At 47.2% G+C, this 22,722-nt stretch overlaps 2 protein-coding genes across 3 annotated transcripts in view; one reads left to right on the top strand and one right to left on the bottom strand.

Moving 5' to 3' along the window:
- The window catches only part of DNAH10 (dynein axonemal heavy chain 10), a 49,335-nt gene extending 49,053 nt beyond the window's left edge, over window positions 1-282 (top strand). Inside the window, exon 75 of the mRNA XM_059485414.1 lies at window positions 136-282. Within this exon, the coding sequence (XP_059341397.1) occupies window positions 136-282 (147 nt within the window). The remainder of the gene's footprint in view (window positions 1-135) is intronic.
- A 276-nt stretch (window positions 283-558) lies between these two features.
- CCDC92 (coiled-coil domain containing 92) lies at window positions 559-14,628 on the bottom strand. Of its 2 annotated transcripts, XM_059485408.1 has the most exons (6): window positions 14,519-14,600; window positions 10,988-11,188; window positions 10,253-10,357; window positions 4,027-4,163; window positions 3,731-3,772; window positions 559-3,171 (listed from the first exon to the last, which is right to left on the bottom strand). In XM_059485408.1, the coding sequence occupies exons 4-6, from the start codon at window positions 4,154-4,156 to the stop codon at window positions 2,396-2,398; spliced, it is 948 nt and encodes a 315-aa protein (XP_059341391.1). In that variant the 5' UTR covers window positions 4,157-4,163; window positions 10,253-10,357; window positions 10,988-11,188; window positions 14,519-14,600; the 3' UTR covers window positions 559-2,395. The 2 variants fall into 2 exon arrangements, with proteins under 2 accessions (XP_059341391.1, XP_059341390.1); XM_059485407.1 differs by lacking the exons at window positions 10,253-10,357; window positions 10,988-11,188 and having other exon boundaries at window positions 14,519-14,628.
- Window positions 14,629-22,722: the final 8,094 nt, after the last annotated feature.

Below are 22,722 nucleotides of genomic sequence, written 5' to 3'. Positions count from 1 at the left end.
AAAAGGGACTTACATTTTCTGGTTATTGGCTATTAAAGATCTCTAACAAACAAAGTGAATTTCTGAAGCCAGTCCTCTCTCCTGGAGGCTCAGGCTGTTTGCAGTTGCTCAGTGTGTGTGCTGCTCCTCCTGCAGAACACGCTGCGCACCCCGGTGTACACGACCTCCCTGCGCCGCAACGCCATGGGCTACGGCCTGGTCTTTGAAGCTGACCTGTACACCACCAGGCACATCTCCTGGTGGGTCCTCCAGGGCGTCTGTCTCACCCTCAATGCTGAGTGACAGCCAAAAAGAGGCACCGTGTTCTTCCCCCAGAATGAAACCCTTCAGAAGTGCAGGGAAAAAACCCTGATCCCAGGCAGAGATCTGGCACCATGGGTGGGGCTGTGTTCAGTTAGGCACACCTGACTTTAGTTAGTATCAGCCTGGTTGTATTATACTCCCAATAAATGTGTTTGAGGAATAGTGTTTTTTTGTAATTTGTGTTTCCTTTTGGAACAGTTCCAAGCCAGTCTGTGGCTGCAAGAGAGAGTAAATTGGTTCCACACACACAAAGACTAAGGTTTGCCTGGGTGGTTGTAAGAAATGTCTTTAATTGCCCAAAGCATCACTTCTGCACTGCCTGGAAGCGGTGCCTCCCACCAGCCTCCAACAAGTGGCAGGGTAGGTCACTCATACAACACATGACCATAAAAATATGGTGCCAACAACCAAAGTAACCAAACCAGCTGCTGGTTAACGCAATACACATAAAACCAGTAAACCTCAGAGTAACAACCTTGCTTTAACCAGCCCCTTTCTGATCCCTCCCCACCACTTGTGAAACAAATCCTTCCACAGAGCCAGCAAGGCGCGAGGCTGAGGCGGGTCAGGGCTGCGGGACAGCGAGTGCCAGAGGGTGCAGAGGGCAGAGCCTGCCCGGGGTCAGCCCTGCTGGAAGGGTCATGCTGCGGGAATCGAGCGGGACAGCAGCTCTGCCAGCCTGGCCGGGACGCTGACAGTGGGCCAAGGCTCTGCAGGGACACACACCAACACAGCTGCAGGAAAAGCTTACAAGGGGAAACTACAGCTGGCAGGGGAGGGGACGGGACAGGCAGGGATCCTTCATCAGCTGTCACAGAGAATACACGTTCCAAAATTTTAAAGGCACATCATAAGCTTAGCAGCATTTGGGAGCCAGTGTTTCTTGCTGGTCCTACTCAGAGGCTGCAGACAAGAGTGAAGCAGAGGTGAACAGAATGTAAGAAAAATGGACAAACTAGTGCTCCTATCCAAAAACTATATACCCTCCCAGCTCCTAGTATGCCTTTCTTTCCTAGAAAAAACAAAAAAAATGAATCAAGTAGTCTTACAGCTGTTGGGTCTACCTGCTACCTACTAGAAAGGAGTAGGGGAATCTGGTCAAGTGCAAGGCAAGTCCATCCCAATCCACAAGGACAGAAATCAAGGATGCCAGGTTCTCCTGTATGGATCAGTTACATCACTTACAACTGAATACTCACATTTTAGAGGGGCAGCTCAGGTTTCCAGGCTGGCAGCAGCCAGCACTGTCTGATGATGCCCAGAACAAGACTAATGTTTTTAGGAAACAAAAATAATCCCTTTACAAAAAAAAGTGCAGGTTAGAGCATAAAGAACCATTCCCATATTGGATAGCCAGTTACATTTCCTCCCTGAAAAGGAGCTCTGAGCCAGTATGGAAGGTGCTACAAGTGCAGTGTACTGACTAGCATAAAATGTGTCGTGAAGCTATTTGATTAAAAAAACCCAAAACGATCCCCACAAACAACCCAGTGTTCATACTCTTTCTATGAGGGTTGTTAACCCTTTAAATGGTGCTTCCCCCACCCATATTTTACTTAAAGCCACAAACCAAAGTATTTAGGATTAATCAAGTAGTGCTTGCTGGGGCTCTGGGGACGTCCTTAGGTCATTAAAGTGAACGTACACATGCCCAACTTTCAGTGCTGCTGCGGCTGTGGCAGAGGTCAGTGATGGCTCTGGAGTGCTCACACACACAGTGGAGACAAGAGAGCCCCTGCCAGGTCAAGTTACCAGCCAACAGGTGTGGCTGCAGTGTGAGGGAGGGGTGTCCTCTCTAAGAGCGCTCACTAACGCAGCCCCTGCCTTTGCCCACACGTGCAGTTACACTAAACGGAGCAGCACTTGGAAGCAAGCGGTCAGGTCCCCCTGATTTGGCCACAGCATGGAGTGCTTATATACCTTGCCATATGAACACAGTCCTAGGAGGTTTCGTTAGAGCAAAATGTATTAATGATGTACCCGGGAGGAGTTTGGCATGCATGGGGCATCAAAAGAAACTTCACCGCAGGTGCTATTTACCCTACAGGCTCACAGTGCATAACCAGCACAGAACAGCGCTTCCGTGGTGCTCTCAGACAGTTCTGTCTGTCCCCGAGTGCTTTCTGACCACTTTGCTTCCATGGACCTGATCCACTGCCAGGGTCTCCACCTCCTGCGGGGGCTGTGCGGGCGCGGCGTGGTGGATGCGATGGGCGACCCCGACGTGCGCCTTGTGCGGCTTCTCGCGGGCGGGGCTGTGCGACTCGCCGGGCGCGCGATCCGAGGGGATCGGTGGGATCACCAAGGGCCTCTCCTTGATCAGATGCACCTCTGCTGTTTCCCTGGCCAGCAGGAAGGGCGTGGGATCGGGCATGGCATCCACGGGCTCTCGCAGCACCAGCTTGCGGCTCTCTGCCCCTATTCTGTAGGCCTCTTCGAACTCGGGGTTCAGCGGCGTGGACAGGCTCTTCTTCATCCTGCGCCGCGGCGTCTCGGGCAGTTTGTCCTTGGGAGGGGACGGTTTGTAGCTGGACAGCACGGGGCTGCCAGAGGGGGTCCCCTCCGAAGTCCCGCTGGTGCTCATCAGCTTCTTCTTGGCCGCATGCAGCTGAGAGGTCAGATAGGCAATCGTGCTCGCTCTCTGCTCCAGTTCACTGGACAACATATTGAGCTTATGGCTTTTCATTTTTAACTCCTCCAAATACTTCTTTTCTCTTTCTTTAATCGTGTTTTCCAGCACCATTATCATCGCGTTTTTTTGTTCAAGTTCTTTCAACAATTCAGTGTTTTCAGCTTCTTTGATTTTCAGTTGAGCTTCAAGATCTTTGCACTTACTTTTGAGTTCATCACTTCTTGAACCACCACTTTCTAGAAGAACGGCAGAAGTGTTTCAAATTAACAACAGCCATTATGTAAAACAGCACAATAGGGCTCCTCTTGCCATCCCTGAGAGGAATCCAAAAGATGAACTTTGGTCATCCCACACCATCCCTGATCCAGAGGGTTAACCTCAGGGAATTATCTTATTCCTGCTCTTTACCTGTTGTTATAATAATACATATAAAATAACTAGAACCTAGTGTATACAAAGATATATATATATATATATATATATATATATATAAAAAAACTTTGTGGTTAATTACAGCACCAGCTCAGCTAAGTTTTAAAAATAGTCTCACTCTTCTGCCCCTAAAATTTGTGTCCTGTGTTCCCATATAGCAAGCAAGGAACTGTCTAGTGGAGTCAGCAGTTCCAGCTGCTATTCCTGGCTCTTTCACAGATTTCCTGTGTGACCTTGGGAAAGAATTTTTGATGTTTACTTCACAAATAAATAAGTCTGGAGAGTAGAAAAGAAAATACAAACATTGAAAAAAAATTAGTAAATTGAACATGAACATTAAAAAAAAAGCCATGTACTCCTTACCTGATGAATCTGAACTCTTTACAGTCAGCTCATAGGTTAAATCTGAGGAAAAAAAAATGTTTATTTTTGTTAGAACATCATCATGGAGCCCATACATCACCTGGTGAGCAGATTTACAATGACAGCTTTCAATAAATACAGAATTAACTCTTCCCATTGCCCAAAGCAAGAACAGATTAGCAAATATGTAAAACAACTGAACCATCAGCTTTTTAAAGAACAAATGAAAAAAGCTTGTCTTTGACCAGCCAGTTTGCCAGGAGCCACAAACAGCAGCCCCTCCCAGGCAGGGGTACCTGTGCAGCGCTGCTGCAGGCGGCGCAGCTCCGCGTGCAGCCCCTTCAGGGTGTTGGTGTGCTCCCGCTGCAGGAACAGCAGGTTCTTCTGGGCGCTCTGCAGCTGGTTCTCCAGGGTGGAGGTGGCCATCTTCACCCTGCCAGGGAACACACATGGAATTGTCATGGTGAGTTACCTTGCACATATGGGGATCCTCCCTTGGCAGCCAGATCAGCAGGGATGGCTGAATTCTACTGTTAATGCATTGACTGATGTGTGAACATCAAATGCCACAAAAGGTTTTTCTGCTTTAGGACTATTTCGATTACAAGTTCTCAAAGTTCATCAAAAGCCTAATTATACTGTAGGCTGGAGCAGGGAACCCATTTGTTTGGAGTTAACACATTTAAAGGATTAACTTCAGACAGTCTAAGTCATTAATCCTGTTACAAGTTAAAAGCAGAGTTCTCAGGAATGGGCTACTGTGCCCATCTTGCTGAGGGTTTCCCTTACCCCCAGGGACACAGGGATTGGTAAAATCCTTGGCAAGAACAAGGGAGAAAGCACTAAAATGCAGCAGCTCTAAGGGAAGAGGCAAAGCCGGAGTCTGAGCACAGCCAGGCAGGTGGCACTGCCATGGATGCCCAAACTGAGATGTGGGCACTGGCACAAGGGAAGCTCTGGCTGCTCTTGGGTTTCCTCAACACCAGGCCCAATCACACAGAGCAAGATAAGGACAATGCTTCACTCAAAGAGAAAACAAACAGATTGTTCTTGTTCAGGTTACAAGTACATGGAAACCTGTTCCACCACTGGGCTTCCCTTACAGAACAGCCTTGGAAAAGTAATCCTTGGCTACAGCAGTGCTCACACCCAAAGATAAACACAGTTAACAGAATGATGCTGACAGACATCCTTGAAGACCCCTGTGCTGCTAGTAGGAAAGGCTAAATTCTGTTGTATGTGCAGAAACCATTACAGTAATCAGGTTACAAGGGTAAGTGAAGAGTCAGAACTCCTGTTGCTTGGACAACCACCTGCAGTGGCACTGCAACCATTCCTGCAATTATGGGCCCACACACGGTGGCCAAGATGGACCTTAATGGGTTTGCCTTGGCATGGCAAGTGTTATCCATTGGCACTCTTTGGTATGGAGTCTTATGGCAAGAATTTTTTTCTACCAGTTTAAAATTGGTAGAACATAAGCTCAGAGCAAATGACACACTTTTGTTATTCCTAAACATATCACAGCCCTGAGTTTAATTTTATACTTCAATTCCCCAAAAGAACACCAGACTTAGTGTTCCTGCATCTTGGTGACACACTAAAGCACCTGGGGATGTGGTGTAGAAATCACACACACAGAGCCCACCTGATTTCATCAGTGACCTGAACTGACTTTGTCTTCTACTGACTTATCCCTACAGAAATAAATATTTAGTTGTTAAAAAAATAAAATGAAGGTGTGAAACGTGTTAAGAAATCCACTTCTGTGCAGGAGCCAAACAGCCTGGTTACCTTGTAACAGGGATCAAGGATTAAGTTCAGTGCTCAGGAATGTGGGTAGTGGTGCCAACTGTGCTTTATCCAGTGAATGGGTCATACCACCGCTAGCAGACAAGCAAAAATTATGGACCAAACACATGCTAAAAAGAGATTTCTAGGGTGGCTAAACAAATTTTGCAACACCTCATCATTGCCACACTAGTGGTCCCTCACAGCCACAGTGCTGGGGGGCTGCTGGAAGGGAGACTACACAGTCACAGCAATTAATTCTGAGGAGTGAGGATATTTAAGCTGTGATACATTTTCAAAGTGACATCCTCTGGCTTGCAAAGCTGACATCAGACAGACAGGAGCTTTACTGAATCATCCCATTCCTTCAGTGCTCATCCTGCTCTGATCGACCGAGCATGGCAGCAGGATAAAGCCTCAGCTGGAGCTCTAACTGTGCAGGACACTGAGGCTCAGAGGGGATCCTTAATCGAGGAATGGATTTCCCAAAAGAAACCCTAAGCTGTCATAGAAGTAGGTGAAAGAAAAGCCTCCACACAATAGCCCACAGCTTCTGTTCTTACAATGGGTATTAATGGTGGCTTTACACCTGTAACTGTAACCTGAACAGGAAAATTCTTGCCTGAATAGAAAAATATTTCATCACCAGCAATAGACAGTAACTGTTCATAGCTCAGTCCTTACAAATAAACATGTTCATTAAAAACTAGTTCCTATATGTTCAGAAAAACCAGAACAAGGCTCTCACTATTAATCTCCTCAATTGCTTTTTCACTTTGATCTTCTGCATCTGAAAGATCACACCAGGATTACCTGCTCTGAAGAAAACAAATATAATCAGAGGCAAGCGAGTGTTACAGGCTTAGGAAGGAAATAAGAACTGCCAGCACCAGAGCATCATCATCCCTGCAGCAGCACTAAGTTAATCAGTGAGATCAATTAAATCAACCCATGATGGGTTTTAGCTGCAGCCCCTCTGCACTAGGGAGTTTCCCACAGCCCTCTGCAGCCTTTCTGTGCTTCTCCCCCTCAGAGCAGCCTTGGTGTCTGCTGTCCCCTTTCCTTCCCTGCAAAAACCACAAGAGAAACAGCAAATGCAGAAGTCAATGATGCCCTTTACAGCCAGAAGAACAATCTCCACCTCCCACCATGGAAATTGGTGGGACAAGCTCCCAAATCTACCAGGCTCTGGCTGGATGCTGGCAGATAAATGACAGCAGTGCTGGGAAGAACGCTGTGAGTGCGTACACAGCACAAAGTTCTGTCACTATGGTTTTCCCCCTTTCCCTTTGTCTCCAAACAACAACAACAACAAAAAGTTTGCTATGTTCTTACACAGACAGAACTGTGCAATGCAGAGCTTGGCAAAGTCCCCTGGGAACGTGCACAGCATTTGGGAAGGATGGCAGAACACTGAAGGGACACTGCAGTGTCCAGGGGTGATGGTGAGGGTGACACCTCTCCTCTTTGGCAGCAGGACTGGCCCTGAACATCAAATGTCCAACCTGTCAGCGACAGAGGCTTTGTGTGGATTGTGCAATGCATTCCACCCTTCAAACATCCACAATTTCTCATTTCTCAGGACCACCACAACACCAAATGTTACACATAGCTATACATAGCTCGGAGATTGAGCTTCAACTCCTCCAAACGATGGATTCACAATTTCTCTTGAATAAAGCCAAGAAGGAGCAAATGGAATGAGTCAAACAGAATTCCCTTGGGAATGTTAAGTACAACACTTTAATCATGACTGCACCTACCTAAGCCATCATCTTCCAGTAAAGCAGAGAAGGTAACTTCAATTATCATTCCTGCAAGCTCACCTTAAAAAGGAACTGTTGTCTTTTTATAAAAGCATGTTCTCTTCAAAAGGGAATACACACACACAGAATCTTATATGGAAAAGGAAAAAATATTAAACAGGAGCTTTCAAAATGCAACTTAATGACAGACTCACCATAAATAGTCACCAGCATTTTAACAGCCACATCCTGCCTTGCAGAGGATGTGCAGGCTCCAGGCCTTTTTGGATCTTAAGGATTTGGAGAGAGTTCAAAATGTTTCAAGGCAACAAGCATCTGGCTGCGTATCAGATGCCTTTGCATAAAATCAGAGCATCTCTGTGCCCTGCTGCAAGATAGGAGGAGGGAGATGCTAATCTCTGACCTTAGACACAAGTCCAAAGGATGGAACGAAGCCCAAACAACAGTGATTTAACATTTTCATTCCTGTTTGGTATCCACTCAGCAGAACACAATAACCTCCTTCTACGTGGATGGGGTGACCATCACCTGAGAAGCTGCTGTAGCTCCCTGCCAACTCATAGCCTTGAAATCTGTATGGGCAGACATTTCCTCTCCACTGCTCACTGGCCAGTGCTCCATCAAAATGTAATAAAAGCTGCCAAAATGTCATTTGTTTGCTATACAAAATACAATTTCAAGAACTAAGTAAGGACAGTGGATATCTCTTGTAAGAACCTCCAAAGTTTTAGCCAGACCCCATTTTAAAGATTGTCACTGAACTGACCAAACTTATCTAAACACAGCTCTAATGCTGAAATTACTGACAGTCACTTTGTTGTTGTTTGCTTAGATCAGCTCTCCATCTCCAAGACATTGTGCCATCCCCAAAGTGTCTGCTCAGCTCCTTTCAGAGGACACAACAAAGGAGACCCTGCAGCCTCCACAGCCAACTCAAGGGCTCTGCTCTCCTTCTGCTTGGACATTTGTTTTAAATCCCCCACAAACTGATTCCATCACACCACTACACATCTCCTGAAGCAGATCCAGCAGTAACACAGCTCAGTGACAAACTGTTCCAGTTTCAAATTTCTGCTCACCCCTCATCCATCCATGTATCAGACTAAGCCAGTTCAACGAGTCCAGTGCTGCTGAAGTCAAGCTTTTCAGAAAATCCACTCAGCCTACACATCCACCTCGGGCCATCCCTCCCTTCTCCAGTGCTGCCTTATCAGTAACACTCTTGCAGCAGCATCTCTATCCTCACCCTTCTGCATTACAAAACAACAATGCTTCACATCACTGGCGACCCACTAACTTGTTCTAATCTTTTCATTTTGTGTTTCAAACCCAGCAGAATTAGTAGCTCTTTCCCAGAGACAATGGAGGGGAAGAAGGAACTGAGCCACTGTCCTCCCAGAGGAAGGACATGATTTCGCTTTCTCAGCTCCTTTTCCATTTCTACTGCTTTTGATGCTATTTTACTCAGTGGTTTCTCTGCCTGACTTTCCCATCATTTTCTGATCAGAGGCTGTGTAAACTCTTTAAAGTTAACCTCTGAATGTCCTGCAAGCATACATTTCAGCATTTTAGTAAGGAGATGATTTTTTGCTACTCCTACAGCAGCTGGTATGGCAGCAGGAAGAATCATTGTGTGGACACCACCCAGGCAGCAATGATTTAATTCTGGATGCTCCAAAGGAAGCAGCTGGTTCTTCTGCACAGAACTCACTGACTGCCCAGGTTTCTGACTGTCCACCTGGGGTCAGGAGCACTGACAGGAATAGTTCACATGGAGTTTTCTCTGTCCTTGAGACCAGCCAACCCCAGAGCTGTCACAAGGGAAGGGATTAAGAGGAATCAGACGTTAAAATCACTCCTGTGACACAGACTATTAGAGCACCAAATCAAATAGTCCTGCAGTGGCATTTCATACAGACACAGTTATTATGACCAATACCAGGGTGTGCAAAGCTATGGCTGTACAGCTGTCAGGAACAAACAGCCTACTCTGGCAGGAAGCTTTGAAAATCACCCCATTTGAGCCTAATTCACTTTAGGGAGACAAAGAAAGCATTACCTAAATGACACTGACTACTTCAAAAGAACCCCTTTAACAATGATGAAGTGACAATAAAAGCCCTCACAAGCAAGATTACATCTCAGGTAGAGGAACAGGTTGCTTCTCTTCTGCTCTCTAGCACATGCTCCTAAAGAATGGCTCTTCTATTTTATTCAGCCTTTCATTCTGAGGATAAAACAATTTGTTATTTTAATATAACCTCCAGCAAAGCCACAGAATGCAAACTGCAGCCCAATCACAAGCAGGCAGTCACAAAACTGCAAAGACACGTTAATCTTTCTAGTAAACCAACTTCTTTTGTCAGAAGAATGACAAGAAAATTATTATTCAATTCTCCCAGACTAACACAATATCAGTGTTACACATAAACCTGAGCCTCATTCTATTTTTTTCCAGTCATTAAGAAAGTTCTCCTGCTTTAGTTACAGCTGAATCAGGACTTAAGTTAGTAAGGTGGGCTGTGGGTGGTTTTGGTACAAGAATCTGTTAAGAATAACTCCAAATTCATGCTTAGAAATAACACTATACTACAGAATAGTCATGGGCTTTTTTCACAGATCACATACTCACTTATGAACACTCCATGCCCTCTCTTAATTTACTGCCCTCTATGATCAAGAATGTGAGAATTGCACCAGAAATTGAAGAAAATGTATTTATGCAATATAAAAATTTGCCCTTTCTGAAGCCTGCTGAAACACAAACCAAAAGAACTACTAAGCTGGTTTCACATAACCAGCTTGGCTGGGCCTTTTCCTGCTCCCAAACTCGACAAAAACCCATCACCACACAGACATGAGACCATTTCACCAGCCAGCCCAGCCATGACTTTGTCTCACCCATCCCACTCACAAACACTGAGCAAGAATTCAGTGCTGCATTCCTGAAACGCTCCAGCATCACCTTCATTCAGTGACCCAGGTCAGGGAACTGGTGCAGCTGAAAACAAACCCATTTTCCCACTGGCTGTTTTCAGGTGGCAGGTTCACTGTGCAGCACTGTAGATGCCTGGGGAAGGTGAAAAAAAATAAAAATAAAAAATAGAATCTGTAAGCAGGTCAGGGGGTGGTACAGGCAGAACTGCTTCCTGCAGCAGCGCCAGCTCCAGGCACTCGCTTGAGCATGAGCTCCCACAGAAATTACGATGTTCAGAGGTTACCAGGGATATTTGTGAAACATGGCAGAAGGCACTGAAGCCTTACAGGAAGCTAAATCTGTCCTGAGAGATCATTTACAGAGAGCAGCTATTGCAAAGCAACTCCACAGAACTGCACAACTATTTGCAGGCAAATGTAACAGGCTGAGGAGATGCTTTTCTCTAATGCATTCTGTTTCATAAGGCATTGATTTTTATTATTTTAGAACAGCAGCTACAATCAAACACACAAAAATTGGCCCCCACTTTGCTAAAGGTTTTGAGAGCTGCTGATGAAGGAAATCTGGTAGTGGTGATGACCTATGCCCAATTTTTCCTAAGCAAGATTTTTTTGGTGTTAAATAGGATGCCAAGACAAAGGACCCCAAACAGAGGTGCTTTATACCCTCCTTACATAACCCAGGTATCTCAAACTGAGACAATAAAGCCACTCAGCTCAAACCAAGCTTTTCTGGGGCTCGGAAGGAAACAAGCACACGCACTTCTGTACAAAGGGAACCTGCTGGTTCTGACATCATTCCCACGGCTTCTCCTCGCAGATGGGCTCTTCCCGAGCTGCACACCTCTGCTCCACAGAAAGGCGATCTGCCGCGCCTTCTGTGCCCTCCCTCCGGGCACCGGTCGGATTACACGCAGCCACTGCTCCCTGGATATTTTCAGCCTTTCTGGAGACAGCCACCATTCTGTTCACGGACAGGCCATGACATTTAAGAGTTTTCAGTCAGTCCAGCACTGTTTTTAAATAAACTGATTTTAAACCCTATCTCTCTCAATCAAATAATTAAAACCAACGAGCAGCAACATATTTTAACATTTTAAATACAAACCAAAGGTTTCCTTAGAGTAAAATGAGAACAAACATGTTCCCCAGAAGCAGGGAAGAAATCACAGTCCAAAGAAAAGCCTTTATTCAATGATTATTTAAAACCACTCAAACGAACAGCTTGCAGAAGCTCCAATACTCTGAAAACATCCGTTTCAGCAATATTTTCTCATGCCTCTAACATCTAGTAGTAAATAAATTATTGTTCCTATTTATAGCACCATAGTCTTTAACATCAGCAGGAGAAACGAGCTGGTAGACAATGGCAAAACATTATTAAACAAAATCATTCACTGCTCACGTGGAGATAGACTAACACCTATTATCACACTGCTGGACATCCTGGTTTAGAGGAAGATATTTTGTACATCACTTAAAAATGAGCACAGAGGCCAATCAGGCCCACATTTATTGATGATGCTACAGGTGAAGGGGATGGAACAGAGGTGAGGGACAGCAGGTGCTAACCAGGGGGTTGACATTCCCACTCTATGAACGATTTGCCATTTTCACATGCTGTTCAGATGAATGTTGGATTTGTGCACAAGAAGGAGCAGGGGGTGGTAAGAGCTGTGCCTGAACAAGGGGCACCCTCCCAGCTCAGCCCAGGCGGGCCCTGCGGGGGCGCTGGCCCTGGTTCCACCACTGGGAGCCTCCCCTGGCAGGGCAGCAGAGCAGGGTCTGCCCGTGGGACTGCCACAGCCCCTCGCTGTGTCACCGTGTGCTGGGCACCTGTCCTTCTTCAGCACCAACATCTGTAAATGTTGCTCTTGCTGGCTGTGCTTTCCCAACCAGCAATAAGAAAAGGTTATTTCACACACTCAACTTTGCCCCTCCTCAACTTATTTAACTGCTGAATTTTCAGTAAAGTGCTACTCAACTAAACCCATCACTTTTAGTTACTAACTGACACATATACATAAATATGCATAGAAAGTATCTTGTCAACAAAAAAAAAATTTCAGCATTATCAATCTTCAGAAAGATGATGTCTGTTCTCTCTATAAAATAAACTACAACTTGCTATCTTTTTTAAACTTCACTATCTAAAATGAAGTCAAACATGAACTTGAGTAAAATGATAAACACAGCAATCTTTTTATCCAACATGAAAACAATCCTTCAGTTTTGCTACTTTAAACTCTTATTTTTTAAGCCACAGAACAGAAATGAGATACCTAAAAATTACAAGTGTCCTCCCTTTATTATGCTATTTACAATGTTAAATAAATATTTTATTTTACTTTACATTATGATCCACATTCTGCCATAACAGCACTGGGGAGTTTGTGTTCTGCCTCCTGCAGTTAAAGGACTGACTAACGTGGTAGATCTGGATGAACAAATATATCGCCCTTAACACCTACAGCCTCTTGAAGTAGGGCACGCTAAGGAACAGTGGGATTTTTGTAATAAAACACATTTAAGAAATAATTTTAAAGCCCTGAAAGTATGCAGCTGTATCTGAAATCTGATATAAAGGAAACGATGATAAGAAATGAAATTATTGCTGTACTTTGTAAAAACTACTGGAGTGGAAACGACTTAGAGTATCTGGATTGGTCATGAGAGCTTTGTCTTTTCTAAGGGGATGAGGGAGGAAACTTTACAGAGATATTAAACAGAAGTACAACAAGAGGATGAAAACAAGTGGTCAGCATCAGTTTAGCCAATATTCTTTCTTTCCACTTAAGCAGCTGATACTTTCCTTTATTATGACCTTCCTATCTTTGTTGTTTCACTAAAAATGACTGCTGAAACCTCAGTACAACCAAGAGCTTGAAAAATCAACAATATTACAAGTCAGCCATTATCTGTGTATAAAGCACTTGCTTTAAATTGTCAAACCAAAAGCAATGTGCAGTTTAAAAGCATAAATGTCAGTCTCCCAGAGGCTCAGTCATAATAATGCACTACAGAATTGCATTCACTAATGAGCAAATTATATGGGAAAAGGCACAGTATTTACAGTCACATCCATTTGTCTTTTATTTTTTAATTAAGAAGTATAATTGATATTGCAAAAGCTCAATGCAGCTTTTTAAGTGTAAGCATCTTACCATCTGAGTAAAGCCAACAAGTACCCTGGATGCTTCCTATGCACCTGCAATGCAGATCAAAACAGACAATTCCACCCCCAGGGCTGCCTCAGCTTCTGTGTTCTCATTTACCTTCAGTGTCTCAGCTTTACTCAATTTAATAAGGTGTGCTCAGGGGCATTTCACCGCTGTCCAGGGCGGGAAGGGCCCCTCCTTGCTCCCTGCTGTCCCACCCCATGTCCTGCGTAGGGAAACTGCGTCTGGAAGCATCTCCATGTCTGAAGACGCCCTACACTTCCCTGCTGCCAGATCCACAGACGATAGGCGTTCTCCTCCAAAGGAAAAACCTCCTCCTCTCAATTATTCCCTACCCACTCCAAAATAAACACAATCCGCCCGTCCAGCCCTTTGCAGGCCCTGTGCTGCTCAGAAAACGACACTTTGTAAAGTGGAAAGGCGCGATGCAAAAGGCGCTGCGAAGGATGCGGTGTAAAAGCTGCCCCGGCGGGTGCGGGCGGTAGCGATGGGCGGCCGCTCTCCCGGGCTCTGTCTGGGGCACATCCCGAACACAAATACCGACACGTCCCTGCCCCGAACCGGCACAAACGGAAAGACAAGGCGGGCACAGCGGGAAGCAGGGCAGTGCCTTCGGCCCCTGTGCCCCAGTGCCCAGAGAAGGGCCCGGGATGCGCTCAGGAAGCGCCTTGGTCCAGCGCCAGCGCCCGGCCCGGAGCCGCCCTGCGCGCACCCGCCGCGCTGCTCGCTGCCCCGCAACGGCCGCCCCGGCCCGGGGCGCTCCGCCGGACCCCGCGGGGCTCTGCCCGACCCTCTGGGGCTGATCGCTCCCCCTCGCCAGGCCATCTCCGCCCAGCCCGGGCGCGGCCCCTCCACCCGCCGCAGGTCCCGGGGCCGCGGCCGCGGAGCGCCCTCACAGCCCCGCCCGCCCCCACGGGAGGGTCCCTCGGCGGGCGGCGGGTTCGTGTGAGGCGGAAAGAGGCCCCAGCAGCGACGCCGCCGCCCCGCTCCCCACCCGGCCCCGGGGGTCGCGATGCCGCTGACGCCCCCTCAGAGCGGGCCGGGGCGGAGGGCGCAGCGCGCCGCAGCCCCCGCGCCTCAGCCGCCGCCCCACCCGGAGCAGCCCGGGCCCTCACCTGCTCAGCCCCAGCCGGGTCCGCCGCTCGCCCCGCCCGAAGGACCGCGGGTGCCCCGCGGGGCCGGCACTGACCGGCGGCGGCACCGGCACCGGGGGCGGCGGCGCAGGCGCAGGTGCGGCTGCGGCACCGGGCCCGTCGCTGTGGCAACGGGGGGACAGCGCGGCCCCGCCCGCCCGCGCGAGGGGAGGGGCGCGGCGCGGCGGGCGCGCGCACGGGAGCGCGCACCTGGCAGAGGAGGAGGAGGAGGAGGAGGAGGAGGAGGAGGAAAGGCACCAGGTGTGTGGGAATGTGCGAAAGGACGGGATGTGCATTCCCCGGAGACGCTGTCCGGGTTTAAGCCCAGCTGGAAATGAAGCCCCACGCAACCCCCCCCTCTCTTCTTCCCCCATCCCGGTGGAATGGGGAGGAGAATCAAAAGTAAAGCTTGTAGGTTGGGATAAGAAGAGTTCAGTAATTGAAAATAAAGTGACATAGAATAATAATGATAATAAAAAGGGAAAGGAAAACCACCCAAAACAAACGATGCACAATGCAATTGCTCATCTCCAGCTGATTGATGTCAGACTGCCCCTCCCCAAACCCAGATCAGCCCCCGGTGTGACTCCCCCAGTTATGCCACTGGCCATTGTGTTCTGTGCTGTGGAATATCCTCTTGGCCAGTTCAGGTCATCTGTCCCAGCTTCTTTTACAAACCTCCTCACTGGCAAAGCACAATACACAAAAGAGAAAAAAAAAGAATTCTAGTATAAACGGAGATTAACAAATACCAAAAAAGTGTGTTATCAACACCATTCTGGTTCCAAATCCAGAACCCAGCACTGTGAATGACTGAGCTCCCCCAGCTGAAGTGAGGACAGAGGTGCACCAGGTGTGTCTGTGTGCTGGGAGCAGTGTGTGTGCACGTGTGTGTTGGTGTGAAGGATGAGGGGGGTGGAAACACATCTGTGAGCAGCTGTTGTGGTGTGTGTTCCAAAGGAGCATGGCAACACGTGCATGGATGTGTGGGAAACAGCCTGCCTGCAGTTTGGGGGTGTTTGTGCTATTGGCACACGTGTGTGAGTTTCCCCAAGCCCACTGAAACAAGCACAGCTGCAGCAGAGCCCCAGGAGAGCGGTGAGGTTGGAATTCCTGCAGCCTGTCCCGCTCTGCACTGTCATTTCTGCATTAATATATGAATAAATGTGACCTTCAGCTGCCCAACTGGAGGGTGGGCTCTGGGTGTGCAGCCCTACATGGTTGGACCTTCTCTGCATTTTCTCTACAAATCAGTGTTGAACATTTGGCACGTGGCACTGGCCTGTGATTCTATCTCTGGCAATGCACACAAGCATTTATGGATGCAGTGTCTTTTCTAGGTCTGTAATGGAAATAAAATACTTCAGTATAAGGGGCTTCAAAATTAAGAGACAGAAGCTTGGCTTTTTGAAGCAACAAACAGAAAAGGCCAATAAAGTTTCTAGAAATGAGACATAATTTTCTTAGTCAAAAGATGCACTATTTACAGCACAACGAAGTATTTCACCCCTTCACCAAAATCAAATTCAGCATCAAGCTGCTGACTCTGGCTCTACCTACCTTCAAGGTGATTCTGTTGTGTGTGAGGACACAGATGGATCTTTATGTACTTTGCACCTTGCAGCTCCTAAAGCCAGGGAAAACATAGCCTAGAGGGAAATATTTTAAAGAAAATTCATTAGTCCTTAGTCAAAGCTAAAACCAAGGATGACCAGTTTTAAATGGTGTTTAGAAGTGAAAAGCCTGGTACAGGAGGAGATTCAGCTCTGCCAGCAGCAGTGCAGGAGGGCCCTTCCATTTTATCCATCCAGCTTTTTATATAAAACATGGGCTCTTAATTTAGGATCCAGTTAGGTGACAACCGAGTCTGGGAAAATGATTCAGTTAGAACCTGTGCCAAAAGAGAAATGCATTTGCCATCTGACTCATCCTGGCAGGGAAGACAGAAGGATGTTAAATTCAATATGGATCCCTAATAACTGAACACAAATGAGGGAAAACCCCCATCTGTGTTGTTCCAAAGAAGGCTGTTTTATTAACAGGCCTTAAGATGTGACATTTATAGAACAGAAATATGTACCTGTACTCCATGTAAGGAAAACCTGTTGGAAACCAAGGGATAAAAATATATTCATTCAGAAATAAAACTGAAATAGTCCCTGAGTATTTTTTCCATGTGCTCCTGGTTTGTCTGAAATTTTCAGTTCTCAGAAGTTCCAGCCTGCAATTTGTCATCCCTTAAAAGGCTGCTCTGCCCCTTGCCAGGTGAGCTGCCCCAGTTTCTTCATCTTCAGAATGGAATATGAGCATGGTACTGATGTGTCATGAATGTCTGCAAAATTCTTTAACAATCCTGAAGAGCAGAGTGCAGAATAATACAGTTACTATAACTGCAGGAAGTTCTGACCCCCACTGCAACCCCTGAACTTTGGGGATAGCCAGAAATTCAAATATCCAATCCACCAAAGTGCAAACAGCAGGCTCTCAGATATGAGCATTTTGCAGTAAAATCTCACAGTGTTTGTGGTCCCCCAAAATCAGAGATCACAGAAGCTTTGTCCTGATTTGCAGTGGTCTGTGGAGCTTCTTGCTGGCTCTCTGCTTTCCAGGTGCCTCTCTCCTAATTTTTCTTTTACTTGCTTTGTTCTTGAAAAAGCAGAGGTTCCAGGGAGAGGGGAGAGCAGCAGAGCTGGAGGCAGGAAGGTTTAATCACCTCTCCTGTGTCCTGCACACGGATGTTGTTTCTCTTTGCTGTGCACCTCTAACATCAACAAGCACAGCTGGCCTGCTTTTGATTCCGGTAATGCAGATCTAAATCCAGGCACCCTCCACCCTCTAAAGCCAAAAGAGTTACTATTAATTAGATCAGCGTGGCTGAGAAGAGAATCTGGGATTAGCTCCCCAGTCACCCCGTTGGGAAGGGGGGCAGCTCGCTGGCATGGCTGTCCCTCTGTCTGTCCCTCTGTCTGTCCCTCTGTCTGTCCCCCGGTGAGAGCAGCAGCTCACAGGCTGTGGGATGGATGAGTTCCCTGCCCAGGCAGCACCAGGAGAGGGAGGGAAAGGGGAAGGGATTGTGAAGAGCCTTTCCCAGAGCTCGGTGGGGAAGAACAGCCAGGATGAAACCCAACCAAAATATTGAAATGTGGTGGGAGATGTGATCCCTCCCCATCTCAGAAGGGAAGATTTTAAAAATCAGAACGAAATATATACAGAGACCTCTAACAGTGGATGTTATTTTGTACCTCTGCTGCCAGACATCCTGGTGGAGGAGCACCAGTTAAATCCTCCCTGCCTGACCCCCTCAGCGGCAGCATCCGAGCCAGCATTCCTCCCGCAGGGCTCTTCCTGAGCGCTGCCTTTGCTCCCTCTTCTGCTCATTACCAACGGCCTCTAAGATAATTAGCAGTCATCAGATGAGAATTAATTTTTAACAAACTTCTCCCTGCGTGGGAGAGGGAGTGGAAAGCTCAGTGAATGGCAGGAAAAGTCTGTGCAGGGAGTGACGATAGGTCCTTTTATCGTCCTCCAAAACCCAGGGACATTACCAAGGATTTATTTACAGAAGCTGGGAGGAATAAGGGAGCTGCTGTCAGCTCCTTAAGGCAGAGACTGGTTTTAGTTATTGTTTCTCCTTTGTTTGCACAACACTTGGGCCAGGGGGCGCCTGGTACCAGAGGAAACCTCCTGCTGCAGAACAAGCAACATCTGATGGCAAGCGCTGACCTTGGTGCCCAGACACCCACTGAGGAGGAGGAGGAGGAGCAGAAAGCAGGTCAGCATCCAGGAGATGCCTAATCCAGCCTGACTGACAGTCTGGGGCTGGAGAGCAGAAGGTGGGAGCTGCAGTGAGCTGTGCACGGAGGGAGGCTCAGCACACACACCCCTCCTGCAGCTCAGCTGCAGCCCGGCTCCCCAGCAGGGAGATGGTGCTGGGCAGAGCCTGGCCAGCTGTGCCCCAGCTGTGCCCCACTGGCCTGCACTGCCCTGGGGTCACGGCTTTCCAGCCGGGTGCTCAGAGCACCAGCAGTTGTTTTTAGTGGGAGACAGCATCATTGCAAATAGCTTTGCTCTGGCTCCCTCGGCAGCAGGCAGCCAGCAGGGTTTTGCATCCCTCGGATCATATATTGCCCAGAAAGCTAATTTAGTGCAAGCTGCCCTTATCTCATCCATTAAATGTGCAAGTGAATTGACCTGCTCCCTGATCGTAAAACATTGCTACAATTGCTGGCTGGGAGAAGGCGTCAGCCCCTTACTCAGCCCCCTTATCTCCACTTTACCAACCAGACTCTTAGTAAATCCATTATTTTTTCAGCATTAATTCATGAGATGGCCATTAGCCAGAATTCTGTGACTGTACAAACAAGGGCAAAAGCAGTTCCCACCTTTCAATTATATAATGGGCCTTTCTCAGAAACCTGGGGGTAAAGGTTCTCCTTCCAATCAGAACGGGTGTAATTAAGGCCCAGAGCAGCTTTCAAAAAGCTCTTCAGCTAGACAGCTAAACTTAGACAATTAGTCCACCAAGGAAAAAGGACGAGTTGCAAATAGCCTAGAAATAACAGGAGAAGAACAAACATTTTTTTTCCTCAGGCAAAAGAAAACCTGTGAAATCTATATTTTAAGACTTTCACAAAAAAACCCCCAAAAACAAAAAAACCAAAACCAAAACAAAACAAAAAAAACCACCAAAAACCCAAAAACCACAAAACCCCCCCCAAAAAAAAAAAAAAAAAAACCACAAAAAAAATAAAACAAAAAACCCCCACAAAAACAAAAAGAAGAAATATAACCTGCAGTCTGCAAGCAATCACTGACAGGCTCAGATGTGTGTACTCAGGCTCTGCCTACTGTACTCTATCAATGACCATCATGAAAAAAGCAGTGACCTCTGTGTTCGCAGGGAACCAAGCACAGATCCTGTCGGTGCTGTCAGCCCCTGATGTGCCGGGGCATTACCGTGCATTAGCGCTCGTCACACACATTTACACACAGACCATCATTGCTGCCTTTCAGGGCAGCGATGGAGCCGCTCTGGAGTAAGCGGATTCGCAGTGGGAGATGTACCCTAGGGCCAAAGAATCATTAAATTATCAGCATCAAGAAACCTACTGCAATGTGATTTGACAGCTGGGCAGTACAGTTGTACAGTACTGGGCTGAGGCTGTTTACTCGGGATTTTTTAAACATGAACTTCCCCCTCCACTCTGAATAATTTCCCGTCATTGCTGAGTCTGATCACTTTGCACAGCCCTCCATCACCTCCTCAAAATAAGCAGCGCCCATGGGAAAAGAGTTTTCATTCTGGTTGGACAAAGACTGGGAGAAATCATAGTAGTATTAAGACTGGAAAATACCTAAATATAGGATTCCTTTTTGCTGAGATTCAAGGCATGGAAATATTAAATAACCTGCCAGAGCACACTGGGAAGCTGAGCTACATCGCCTGAGGGCCTGCCTCACATTTTAGGAGAGATGATCTCTATTCCTGTGGAACAGAATATGCTCACTGTTCGCTCGGGAAGTACAGATGCCTGTAATCTGTCTTTTAAAAAGGGTTTTTAATGACCAGGAAACAGCACAAGGATCTGAGCTCGCCTTATAAACCCCAAACCATGTAGTGCCTGTAAGCACAGCATTCCACCTCCCCACAGCTCAGTGCTCCGTGGTCTCTAGGTGAAGGAAAAGAAGGGAGTTTATTTTATCTTCCCTGACGGTGGCTGGTAATGACCTGCAAATTGGTGTCATGTGTGGCTTTTTTAAATTTTTTTTTTTTTTTTTTTTTTTTTTTTTTTTGCAGCCTGTAAAACAATTAGGCCTGGTCCCCAGTTAGAGTTTTGCTCCTTGTGTCTGGGAGGGTTTTTTCTTGCTGCCGGGGAGCTTTGGGTATCTGGGAGTTGTAAAGATGTCTGTGGTTTTATAGCTAGATTTTTACAAACCTCAGGTTTGTATTTTTATTATGATTGCTGCTGTGAGGACATTAAAAAAAAATACCATGTTTCTCTTTGAGATTACATTTCACTCTGTTGATCTTTCTCTTGACATTTCAGGGAGTTGGGGGGATACTGGCAAAACATGTAGGGTAAGCAAAGGAGATCTCCTTCACCCCAAATCCTACCTGTGCCAAACTGGGGAGGCACAGGAGGTTTTCATTTATTAAATTAACATAGACTTGGGCTGGTGAGAAGCAGTGCCTGAACAGAGCAGGGCTTGCTGTGACGCTAACAGCCCAAGACAGAGCCATTTCCCCTCTCCTGTTAGAGCTGCTAAATCTTCCCCCAGCCTTCTTTTTTGCTCAGCCAAACCTTATCTGAGTATTCTGTTCTTGGGGCAACAGACAAATTGCACAGCTGTTTAACTGTCACTGTTTCAGGGCTGTTTTCAGACTGCAGGCTTGTGTTTCAGATTGATTAAGCAAATTATACACAAAGAGGAAATCTCTCCCATCTCTTAGCTGAGACTAATGGTGAAGTTGAGATGTAGAGATGTGCTGGCATTTGGCTGCTGTAGAGCTGTATCAATTCTCTGCTCTCACTAGTCAGGGGAATTCTAAAATCTTTTCATCTCGCCTTAAAGATTCAGAATTGGTTTCCACCAGCCTGCTGAAAGAACCCGAAAAAGGCACGTAGAGACCTGCAGACCTGAAACCCATGGTCAGTCTCAGCTCGTATCTTTTTATTATGTTCACTTTCAAAGGACTCCAAAGAACTTGGCAGCTATTAAGGAGGTGGTGATAGAGCTGTAAATTACATGGCAGTGCCCTGGAAAGAGCCGGTTTCAGTATTTGGAAAGAAGAAAGCTAAAGTCAATTTACTGTATGAGCTGTTGCAAACACTCAGACCTTCTGATTGATTGGATGAAAATGGGAGCAACTTAGGACAGAAGCATTTTTGATGTTGGGAGTTATCTTGGATTATTTATTATCAGAGATGGTTCATTCCAGGCACTGATAATGACAGTGCTGTAGTCACCAAGTCTCAGCCTTAAATAAACTATTTATGGGTGGCATTAAAATGCTGTTGCTCACATCCTCAACAGATTTGGCCGGGATGGACTCTGAGATAACACTGGGATGAGTGGCTGCTTGACAAATTGTCTGGAGCCTCCACAGGGTTCAGGGTGCTGGTTTTCCTCCTGCTTTGTGACCTTTAGCAAGGCAGTTCCCTTCTCTGTGCCCAGCCCCTGCCTGGCTGGGACTGCCTCAGGCTGTACAAATCTGCAGCGCCTGCAACAGCAGGACAGGGATGTTGGTAGAGGCTTCTTGGCAGCAGAGGGATGCCAGCAGCAGATAATCACCAACTGGAGTCATCGGGCTTGCATAAACACAAAGCTGCTCCCTCGGAGACAGTGTGTGCCCTGAACAGAGTCTCCGGGCCGGCTGTGAGCCCCTGCTGACAGCAGATCTGTCCCTGGGGCCGGCTCCTCCCTGGGGCACCAACAGCGCCGGGCTCCGGGGAATGTTTGTGAAGAAAACCAGAGATGATATAAAGCTTTGTTTTTTGTTTTGTGTTTTTCCATGCAGGGTATGGCGGTTTGGCATCTGTCGGGCAAACAGATTAGGAACAGATGGGGGAAAATGTGAAACTCCGTTGATCTCTAAGGGATTATTTCAGAAACACGGGGAAGAAACGTATGCTGGATTCTGGCCCTTGCTCTTACGTCCTTTCTGCAGGCACTGCCCCAAACGTGTTTTGTGTTGATGAACTGTGCCTTGGGCACCTCCAGTCTGTCCCTCTTATGCTGCTGGTCCCTTCCAGCCCCTGCCTCAGGCCTTACCTGGGCTGTACCAGGGAGCTGCTGGGAGTTCCTTCCCCTGCAGAGTGAGAAGGGCAGCACCCTGCCCTGAGCCTGCAGGCACAGAGACCGTGACCCCTTCCTTCGTCCATGCTGGAGCGGTTGGTTTCTTGTCCCTCTTTAAAGCCAGCTCGGGTCACCAACATCCCCGAGCGCGTCCCCGATCCCGTCCCCGAGCGCTGCAGTTCCACCCGCAGCCAGCAGAGGGCCCCCGCCGCCCGCGCACCGCGCCGGGTGCGGGCAAAGGTGGGAATGGATCGGGAATTATTTGGGAATAGCTCGGGAATAGATCGAGAATTCTTCGGGAATAGCTCGGGAATGGGTCTGGAACTGGCCGGGAATAGATCTGGAATTATTTGGGAATAGCTCGGGAATAGATCGAGAATTCTTCGGGA

This window comes from Ammospiza nelsoni, chromosome 18 (assembly GCF_027579445.1).
Source record: "Ammospiza nelsoni isolate bAmmNel1 chromosome 18, bAmmNel1.pri, whole genome shotgun sequence".
In the NCBI taxonomy this organism is placed as follows: Eukaryota; Metazoa; Chordata; class Aves; order Passeriformes; family Passerellidae; genus Ammospiza; species Ammospiza nelsoni.
This window is presented reverse-complemented; position numbering and strand designations above follow the sequence as displayed.